The sequence below is a fragment of the Palaemon carinicauda genome, chromosome 27 (assembly GCF_036898095.1).
Source record: "Palaemon carinicauda isolate YSFRI2023 chromosome 27, ASM3689809v2, whole genome shotgun sequence".
Taxonomy (NCBI): Eukaryota; Metazoa; Arthropoda; class Malacostraca; order Decapoda; family Palaemonidae; genus Palaemon; species Palaemon carinicauda.
Window position 1 is genome coordinate 68,580,236 of NC_090751.1, and position 10,403 is coordinate 68,590,638.

The 10,403-nt window shown below is 39.1% G+C and overlaps 1 protein-coding gene across 4 annotated transcripts in view; it reads left to right on the top strand.

Moving 5' to 3' along the window:
• The window catches only part of LOC137620750 (serine-rich adhesin for platelets-like), an 88,908-nt gene that overhangs the window by 33,784 nt on the left and 44,721 nt on the right, over positions 1-10,403 (top strand). For 3 of the 4 annotated variants that reach the window (XM_068351136.1, XM_068351135.1, XM_068351137.1), the window contains exon 2: positions 3,924-9,867. In XM_068351136.1, the coding sequence (XP_068207237.1) occupies positions 3,996-9,867 (5,872 nt within the window). In that variant the 5' untranslated portion in view covers positions 3,924-3,995. The remainder of the gene's footprint in view (positions 1-3,923; positions 9,868-10,403) is intronic. The other variant, XM_068351138.1, reaches the window with a different exon arrangement.

The following is a 10,403-nucleotide window of genomic DNA, read 5'->3' on the forward strand; positions in this document are numbered from 1 at the left end:
AGAGTTCCACCAGTTCCAGGCAGGTCGCTGGGTGGGGGTGACTAATGACAACACCACGGTAGTGGCTTACATAAAAAAAACAAGGCACATTTTTGCAGCCCCTATCCCATCTAGCAGTAGAGATACTGAGATGGGCGGAAGTCCACTCGGTCTCACTATCAGCCCGCTTCATTCCTGACGAGGAATATGCTCGCCGACAACCTGAGCAGAGCCTCGCAGATACACTAGTGGGTTCCTAATGGTCTTTAGATCATCTTGTAGCCAACAAAGTCTTGACATTGTGGGATTCGCTGACTGGATCTGTTTGCAACGGCCCTGAACTTCAGTCTCCTTCTGTACTGCTCCCCAGTCTCAGACCCCAGGGCTCTCTGGCAAGATGCGTTCCAGCAGTGGTGGGACAACATTAACGTCTACGCATTCCCATCATTCAGCTACTCCTGAAGGACCTACCAATAGAGCTTCCTCCATGACACATATACTCAGTCAACCGCATGGCAACATTTTCCACTAGAGTGTAGCTTCGCTACCTCCTCCACGCTTGGAGACCATCCAGTATCTCCTCATGCAGAGAAGATTTTTGTAACAGGTTACGAAGAGGATGTCTGGATACCTGCGGAAATCTTCAGCATCAGTCGACCAGGTGAAGTGGAACGTCTTCTGTGGTTGGTGTCATGGAAGGGGCATCTCTCCACTTGATGCCATTATTCCAGCAATAGCGGAGTTTCTCATGTATTTGCGGGAAGAAATGCGCCTTTCGGTTTCAGCAGTTAAAGGCTATTGCCTTTAAACTGAAAAGAATGGACATTTCCTCATCGCTAGAATTTTTTTCTACTCATATGGAGTTATGAGGTTCCCTGTCCTCCGTCTGAAGTAAGACCTCACCTAGGAATGTGGTTCGAGATCTTAAGTCCTTAAAAAGCCCTCCATACGAACCATTACGCCAGGCAACAGATTGCCATCTAACTTGGAAGACGTTGTTCCTTCTAGCATTGGCGTCGGCTAAACGAGTTAGGGAACTTCATGGTCTCTCATATGACATCGCCCATTCAAGGGAATTAAGAGAGGTAATCTTCAGCTGAGTTTGTTGCCAAGACTCAGAATCCGCGGGTTTCGAATCTTAGATTCGAATCCTTCGAGATAACGAGTCTCCGCTCTCTAACCGATGACCCAGATCATTTGTTACTATTCCCAGTAAGGTGTTTGAGGCGCATTTGTTACTATTTCCAGTAAGGTGTTTGAGGCGCTACCTCAAAAGAACAACAGCAGCTCGGCCCGGAGTTCTATCACTCTTCGTCAGGACAGGCAGAAACAAGAGGAGGATCACGAAGAACACCATCTCTGCATGGAATCTCAAGGTCATTGACCTTGCCCTGAATCCCGATCTTCCACCAACATGTCAACCCAGAGCTCATGATGTCAGGCATAGCCTGGTCCCTGGCCTTCAGAAGAAACTACTCTATGACGCAGGTGTTACAAATTGGTGTGTGGAAACGTTGGACAACGTTCACCGCACACTACCTGCAAGACGTGACTCACAGGAACCCCGATATGTTTTCTATTGGTCCTGTGGTGGCTGTACAACAGTTAGTTCAGTACCTCACGCTTCTTGTTGGACAAGTAGCAGATAATTGACGACATTGGTTACCTGGTTTTAGTTTGTGTGATTGAACCAAAATATCTGGCTCTTTTTCCTTTTTTCCTCCTCCCCTCTCTTGGGGAAATTGGCATTCTGGGTCCTTTGTGCAAGCTGACCTCAAACCTCTGCAGGTAAACCATTGCTTCCTTGTGCAACCTAGTATTGTTCCAGTACTGTTGCATCCCCGAACCCTGCCAAGGTGGTATTGGAAATGTCTCGGTCAACCTGGTTATTTCCTACAAGACTCAAAATAACTTTTACCTTGACAGTCACATTGCTTACAACTCAACACACAGCTTTTGTAGGCCGCAGACCATACTTAACAGGTTTAGCGAGGTGTTATGGTTTCCTCATCTATGCACTAACCTTCACCGTACAGAGTACCCCGGGTAAGGCCAAAAGCTAGATTGGAAGGGACATCTGCCCTCCTAATGGGCGAGTCACCCTTATTAATATCATTGGTTTGTATTCCTGTTACGGAACAAATGACAAATTTGGAAATAATTTGTATTTTTCCTAACGATACAAACCTTAGCTATTTATACATACTTGCCCGCCAACCCTGTCCCCCGTCGAAGTCCTACCTCCAAGCAAAGTGAAGCACAGTCACAGATGTGGGAGTGAGAGGGGTAGATGGCTACCCTGACCCCCCCTGCTAACTAGCGGGATGAGTAGTTAACCCTCGCTAAAATTCTAATGGCTCATCCTTTCAGCTTTGCTGAAAGTAATATCCCTACAAATAGCTAATTGTTTGTATCATTAGGAAAACTACAAATTATTTCCAAATTGGTCATGTTCAAACAATAATTTCTTGTAGGAGAATCATATGTTGGCAATGCTTACATCATGGTTACTCTTTTTTGGAAATACTGTATAAACAAATTTCATGCAGATACTATACTGCATTAATATTATTTCCCAAAGTTTCAGTGACAGATGGACAATCAAAGTGACCTTTCAATGTCAGATGTGATGTTGAGGTGATTTTAACTAATACATACTTTACAGTATTGGCTACATGTGTGATCATGTATCTGAAGTGAATACAGTACTGTAATAATTTTATCGTTAATGAAAGCAGTGCACCAGAGTGTGTTCACTGTGAGATTACTGTCAGTATACAGTATCGCATCCTTGTACACTGCTCAAAATAGGAAGATCAACAGTTATGATACCACTGATCGTTAATCTGTCTCTGATATTTTTGGTGGTAGTGTTCATCTAGTATCTGCCTGAAATTTGTGTTTTAAGGAATTTTTGTTTTAAAATGTATTTACATCTTTGAATGGTTAAATGGTATATGCAATAATTTGTAAATGGGTTTTTGATTAGAATTGATATTAACATGATTTAGATATGATGATGCAGAATGACCTTACTGTACTGTACTGGTCCCAGTGCAGTTGGTACAGTACTGAATATTATCATCCAGTCCAGTCCAATCCAATCCACATTGATCGTGTAGTTGTGTGGAAGTATTCTGCTCAAATACATCTTAGTATAGTTATTCCTATTTCCTAGATTTTGTGGCTGCCTAACCTTAGGACATTTTAACTGTATATATAAACAGTAGTCATCTGTATGTGAATGTATTCTATTCCTTATTTGAAAAATCATTATTGAATTGAACTGAACTGCTTATGGATATTGGTGGCTGATATAATTGTTATCATATTGAAAGTTTATAGGGCTTCTGGAACTAATAATGATGTAACGGAATGAAACACAAGTGATATACCTGACAGGTTTGAATTCTTTGCTTAAGCCATGTGAATTTAAGATTTTACTGTAATTAATGGTAATCACAGTAGTCTGGTTCAATATTCTCCTAACTTCTGAGAATTAAAAGTACAGTACAGTACTAGATGTTTGGTATTAAATGTAGAAATTTCAAGTCGATGCTTACACTACAGATGCTTTTCAAGATTTTGTTCCAAATAGGTGGAGGGGTTTGGGCATATAATTGTATAACTGTCTTTGCTTTACTGTCATTGTGTAGAAATTACTGTACTGTCTATAGGTGGGCCCAAATATATTCAGGTAAGCATATTTTGTGTACAGTATAGTATATTAGTATATCCAAATTAGATGTTGCTCTGCTTGATTTTGCTCAAAGTTTATTTTGTGGCTTAGTGTTATTTATATTTTAGTGTTTTCTTTAGGATTTTTGTGTTATTTTGTGTTTTTTTTTTATAGCTTTGTATCCAGAGTTTCCATAGTTTTTTTTTTTTTTTAGTTTTAATTTGTTTTCCTTTAGTTTGGTAATTTGGTGTGTTTATGTTTGCAGGTTGTGGTGTAGGCGTTTGGACAGTAGTAAGACTAAAGCTGCGTATGTGTTGTTTAGTGTGTGGCTTTCTGCATGATGGCTGGTATTGCTGTCCGTGCTGCTGGTGCCAGCCTCACTGACAGGGATGACAGTTCATTATCCCCCGTTGGCCGTACAGCTCGCACGCCTAGGAAAGCCAGTCCCTCTTTATTGCATGATTCTGCACTCTGCACTGCATCTACCATTCATGCCAAAACCCCTATATCCTCTTCCTCCGACCAGGGAACCATAAACTCATCATCAATGTCTACACCCACAGGCACCAAACTGGCTGTAACCACTACATACGATTCCTCTGCGGGGGGCGAAGAAGACATCCGTCAGGATCTGTTTGAAGCAGACTCTTTGGCACATGTAATCAAGTCAGATAAAGACATACAGAGAGCAAAGCCACCAACTACAATTCAATTAGTAACTGAAAAGGAAATAGCACTCAGCCAGTTGCAGGAATTGGAGGTTGCAATTAAGGTCCGTAAGGGCTCCAAAGTGGATGGTAGAAAGGTTCGTTGGATTGAATATCGTGCTCGTAAGGCTGAAGAGGAAAAGAACAATAACAGCAGTAGTAAGCCAAAAACCAAATCTCGGAAATCCAAATCAGTTGAAAATGATGAAAATTCATTAAGTGTTAATAATAATAATAACAATAGTGAAAATACTGAAAATATGAAGGGTGAAGTAATTAACACTCCTCTGGTTCTGGAGAGTATGAAATTACAATTTTTGCAAGGAACAGAGAATATTGAAGGTTCAGTAACAAATGGTAGTAATAGTGATGGTGGCTTGCACAAGTCACCAGATGCAACTCAGAAAAGAAAATCCAGTAGGACTCGTAGAAGTCAGAGCACTCCTAAGGAAAATAAAGAAATCAAGAGGAGCCCCAAAAATGCAGGCAAAACTTCTCAGAAGACTAAGTCTAAAGGTAGTGGGGTTGGCGATGAGGAAACTGAGGGAAAATCTGTGAGTAGCGCAAAGAAAATACCATCCAAAGAAGCAACATTAAATGGAACAAGTGAAATATTAACAAAGATTGAAAATGTTCCAACTGAGGATGTTCCTAGCATTACCACCCCAGCAATAGTGCCCTCATTTAAGGTAAAATCCCCAGCAACATCTCCTGGCTTATCAGAGATCCTTCCTTCTTGTGTAAGACCTATGTATAAGTCTGTAACAAAAGGTCTGCGTGAGGTACGAAAGACAGAGAATGGAGTTGAGGTTGAAACAGTCAAGAATGACAATGGTGTTCTTACTTCCAGTAGTGGAACAGAAAATAAGCTTGAAAATGATTTTAAATGTGTGACAGTCACACCACCACCTGCGTATTGGAATCCACCACCTAGGGCAAGATCTGCTGATAGTGTACCTTTAAACAAAAAGAAATCTGTGTCACCCAAGAAAGTGAAGGCAGCTTTGTCAAAGTCTGTTGAAAGAGTTGATTCTGAAATAGAGTCTATAACTAATGGACATCATGATGGAGAAATTGACTCTCAAAAAGAGGATGTTATTGAAAAAGATAATTCTCATTTGTCTTCCGAAGAAAATTTAGACACTCCTAACAAAACATCACCACCAAACAATGAAGAAGATAATAATAGGAGAAGGAGGGGCAGACCACCAAAAAGAAAACTTAATTTGGTGGAAGTAGAAGATCCCAAAGTAGTATCTCCTCATGGGAAATCCAGTAAAAAAATTGAAACTGTCATAGCTGATGTTCATAATACCATGAATGGAGAACCTCAAACTGTCATACCAGTAAGTCGACCCGTTTTGAGAGGGAAGAAGGTGTCTGTGGCAAAGAGACTAGTTAAATCGAGTCAGGATGATATTTTGCCCGATAATGACTCTCCAGATGTAATTCCAGCCAAAACAGCAGTCAAGAAAGGTACATCTTCGGAAAATACAAGTAAAGGGAAAGACAAATCATCTCGTTTAGATGCTAAGAAAAAGATAGCTAGTACCAAAAAGGGAAGTGCTGGTGTGCCTCTGGATAGCAGCGAAATGAATTCAACCGCAAGTGCCTCTCTAAATAATCAAATTCAGACAACCAAATCTAAAAGTACAAAATCTGTCAAAGGTGTCCGGCTGGGATTGTCATCTCCTGGAAAGTCTGTTGGGGATGCGAAGAATACACCTATAAAGGCTAGCCCACTAAGTGAAGAAGAAGCTGATGTTTCTGATAGTGAACAGAAAGGTAAGTATCTCGGTAAAGGGGAGAAGAGTTTAGCAGGCAGAGTTATAAGAAGATCTGAACCTGGAAAATCTCCAGAACATACCAAGCAGCCTTTGAATAAAAGCCCTTCAACAAAGGATGAGATAGCTTTCTCTAGAGAAAGTTTGACCCCAAAGACTAGTTCTACAGCGAAAGGTACATCTCAGAAGTTTAGTAATGCACTGAGAAGTAGCAGTAGTCGAAGTATATCGCTAGAAAACATCAATGCTGTCAAAGAAGACTCCAGGACTGTAGATGATGATGGCATTCACAAAGTTAAGCCAAAATATAGTAAGGGAGGAGAGGGTACAAACCTAAGAAAGTCATCATCATTTATTACTGAGAATTCTGATGGTCAAATAGGCTCTGTTGAAGAATCACCAAAGAAATCTCAAAAACCTGGGAGCACTATACCTGTCACAAGTAGGTCAAAGAACAGCCTTGGTAATAGCATTTCACCAAATAAAGGAAAGCAGGCAGATACTGCAAGTGAAGTTAGCCAGGCAAATGAAGAGTTGCCCACTCTTGAAGATTCAGACAACAAAGAATTGCATGGACTTCAGAAAACTACGAAAGGGAAAGGTAAGGCAAAAAATAAGGAAGGAAATATAAATATCCAGAGAGATTCAGTAGCTGAAGATAAAGCTTTGACTCCAAGAAGAGCCACAAAGAAAACTACTGTGATGGAGAGTAGCAAAGTTAAGCCTAAGAAAAGTTTGGATAACAAAAGACCACAAGGAGTAGAAGAGGCTCCTGAAGCAAAAATAGAAGTCACTCAATTGGATAAGGTCAGTGATAATTCCAAGGTTTGTGTGGATACAGATACAGAAAAAGCATTGGAACTTGAAAAAGGCAGACAAGTAAGTGTAAGGCAAGGGAAAAGTCAGAAAGAGTTGAGCATGTCTGCAACCAAAAAGACACAGAAGGATGAATCTGCAGAGATTATTACGAGTAGTAAAGTCACAAGTGTTTTACCATCAGAAGAACCAAAATTTGAGCTGAAAAAGTCTGAGCAGCCAGATACAGACAAAGCCCAAGAAATGAAAGAAACTCTTGAAGAGGAAGTAAGTGAAAATGTCCAGGTATCAGACAGTAGTAAACTTGAAATTCTAGTTAGTAACTGTAAGGTACAAAGTAGCAAAGCACAGCTAATGAAGAAAAGGAAAATTTCTAATGAAAAACCAATAGCTGAGACTGTCACAGAAGTCGACATTAGTACTAACCTCACTGTTAAAGACACAGAAGTTAACATTAGCGCTAACCTCACTGTTGAAGAAAGATCAGCAAGTCGTATGTCTTTAAAAGATGAAGGTGAATTGATTGAGAATCTTGAAGAGGATAAACTGGTTTCAAGTAGTGTAGGTATGGAAAATTCGGAACATTTGAGTGAGGAACAAAGTAAAGAGAAAGAGAATTTAGTTGAAGAGCAAAGTCCAGAAAGTAATGTCATTGGAGGTACATTTGCTCATGATTTAAAAGAAATACTATATGAAACTGAACAGTTGGAGATAGATTGCAAAAGTGAAATAAAAATTGAAGAAATGAGTCCAACCAAAAACATTGCACCTTTGGAAGTACCTTCAAGCCCTGGAATTACAAGTAGTAATACTAAGTCACCTACACTTTCCCCTCAGCATCAGGATAAAGTAGCGATACATCTAGAAGAAACTGCTGATGGGAAAATTGAAGAATTAAGTTTCAACGAAAGTCAAGTCATAGAGAAAAATGATGATTTAGAGAAACATGATGATTTAGAGAAAAATGATGATTTAGAGAAAAATGATGATTTAGAGAAAAATGATGATTTAGAGAAAAATGATGATTTAGAGAAAAATGATCATTTAATTGAAAGTAAACAATCATCAGAATCTGGTTTGAAATTCATTGATAATCAAATAGGATTTGCCGAAGACACTTCAAAATCAGTGGAAAATTCTAGCGTAGGAAATAGTGATAAAAGAAAGGGGGGGAATACTACTGAAGATAACCTAGAGAGTAACCAAAGAACTGCTATAGATGAATTGACTGTGTCTGTGTGCTCAAGTGAAAATTTTATTGATACAGGAATTGAAATTGAACAGAAGACTAATGGGCCTGAGCTGAGTACAAAAGTTTTTTATGCAAAGAGCAAAGGTAAGATCAGTTTATTATCTTTACCTACCAGTGAGAATCTCTCTGAAGTATCAGACATTAAAGATGATATTTGTGAGGGTATTTCTGAAGAAATTAAAGATGACCCTCCTAAGAACAATGAGAGCCAAAATGACAAAAGTGAAGTAAATGTAACTGAACAGGCATGTGAAACGCAAAGTCCATTGCTTGGTAAATCTAAGGAGAAGGTTCCAAGGATATTAAAGCAACTCTTTCAAGATGAAGGTGTGCAAAATATGTTGAAGAGTATGAGTGATGAATCTGTCTCTGTGTCTGAGGGATCTTCTAGTGAATCGAGCGTACACAAACTTCGGCCAAAAAGGCCTACTGAGCCAATGCTAGCATCATCCCCTGAATTAGATGGAGTTGTTGATGCACTATTTCCAAATACTAAAAAAAGAAAGCGTTGGTCAGAACTCGACACTTTATATATGGATGAAGGTGTTTTGAATTTACTTACCAGTATTGATCCTAATGCCCGTCGGGCTGGCCAAGATGATGCTGCCAGTGATATTTCTCAAGCCAGCAGTGTTAGGAGTGTTAAAACTAACAAGAGTAGTAAATCATCTATAGATATACCTTCTGATAGCAGGAAGAGGAAACTCAGTGGAGCCAGTACTGTTAGCAACACATCCACTAAATCTATGCAGCCACCTGAGTCAAAGAAAATCTGCCTTGAACAAGGACCCAGTACAGAAGATCCTTATTATTATAATCCAGCAGAGGAGATGCCTACTAGTAAAATAAATGAAGAAAATATTGTAGAGCCTCAAGAAGATCTTTCTCTAGTATCCAAAAAAAAGGGTAAGCCAATATTACCTTTGCAAGTTAAGCCGAAAAATAAGGCTATTCGGATGCAGCTTAAAGTCCAGAAACATAAACCATTGGGAGAAATATCTAATTATGTAGATCAACCTAATGAAAATACAACCAATGTAGAAGACCTACAAGAGGAACTTGAGAAAGATGAAAAGATAGAGTTTGAAGAAGAAAATGTGAATTTAGCAGAACTTCAAGGTTCTTTGAGAAAGGAAAAGGCAGGACCTTCTAGCAAAGTTGCTGGTCAGCCAGATGAGAATTTAAGAAGAATTGAAGAACAGGAAGAGCCTATAAAGAACAAGAAGGCAGATTTTGAAGAGGATAATTTGAACTTGGCAGAACTTCAGGATACACTGAGAAAAGAAAAGGCAACAATGAGTAGTAAAATTGAAGAACCACAGACAAAGATGGAACAATCTGCAAAGTCTATACCTCCCTTGAAGATTAAATTAGCCTCAGACAGTGTGACAATAAGTCATATTAGTAAACCAACTCCTAAGAAGACTAGTTCACTCATAGTAGAACCTCCTAAGACACTACATCAACCACAGTCACAGCAGTCTCGGTCAAACCCGCAACTACATACTTCTCTAGCTGCCCTGAGTGGTACTGGTGTTATGCAAAAAGCAGACATAAGAGAGCAGCCAAGACCAAGTACATCGACTGCTAGTGTGCATCTGATGCCTCATCAGAAGGGAATGGAGACCACAGGAATTCCAGGTTCTGCAGGTAATTATTGATTCTTTTGGTAATTTAAGGATTTCATCTTAGTCGTCATACATAGTTTTTATTAATATCATCACTACTTGATACTAGAAACATTATTTTCCTTGTTGTGTTAATTCTAATGTTAAAAGACTGGTTTAAAAGTTTCAAGATTTGCTAAACAGTAATTTTTCAAGATTTACTTAATTTTTATATGGCCTGACTGCATATTTGAAAATAGATGTCTGTTAGGAAACCTTCAAAAGTTAGTTAGAATATTAGGTTATATTTTATGCTTACAATGTGCATCCGTGCAATGGATAAATTTCTTATTTTACATTTATTAAATGACAGAAAATTATATAGGTAGAGCTGAACCTATTTGATAGATAAAGATTTTGGGATGGCTTCCCTGTTGTTTTGGGGGAACCCTTTTATCAAGCTACAAGCATTGATTGTTATTCTTAAATTTACAGTCTTGCTGGCGGTTTCTTAGGTGAATGGGTTCATATTTGTTTTCTTCACCCTAATAGCTTAAGTGCAGTAAATGAATGTAGCAT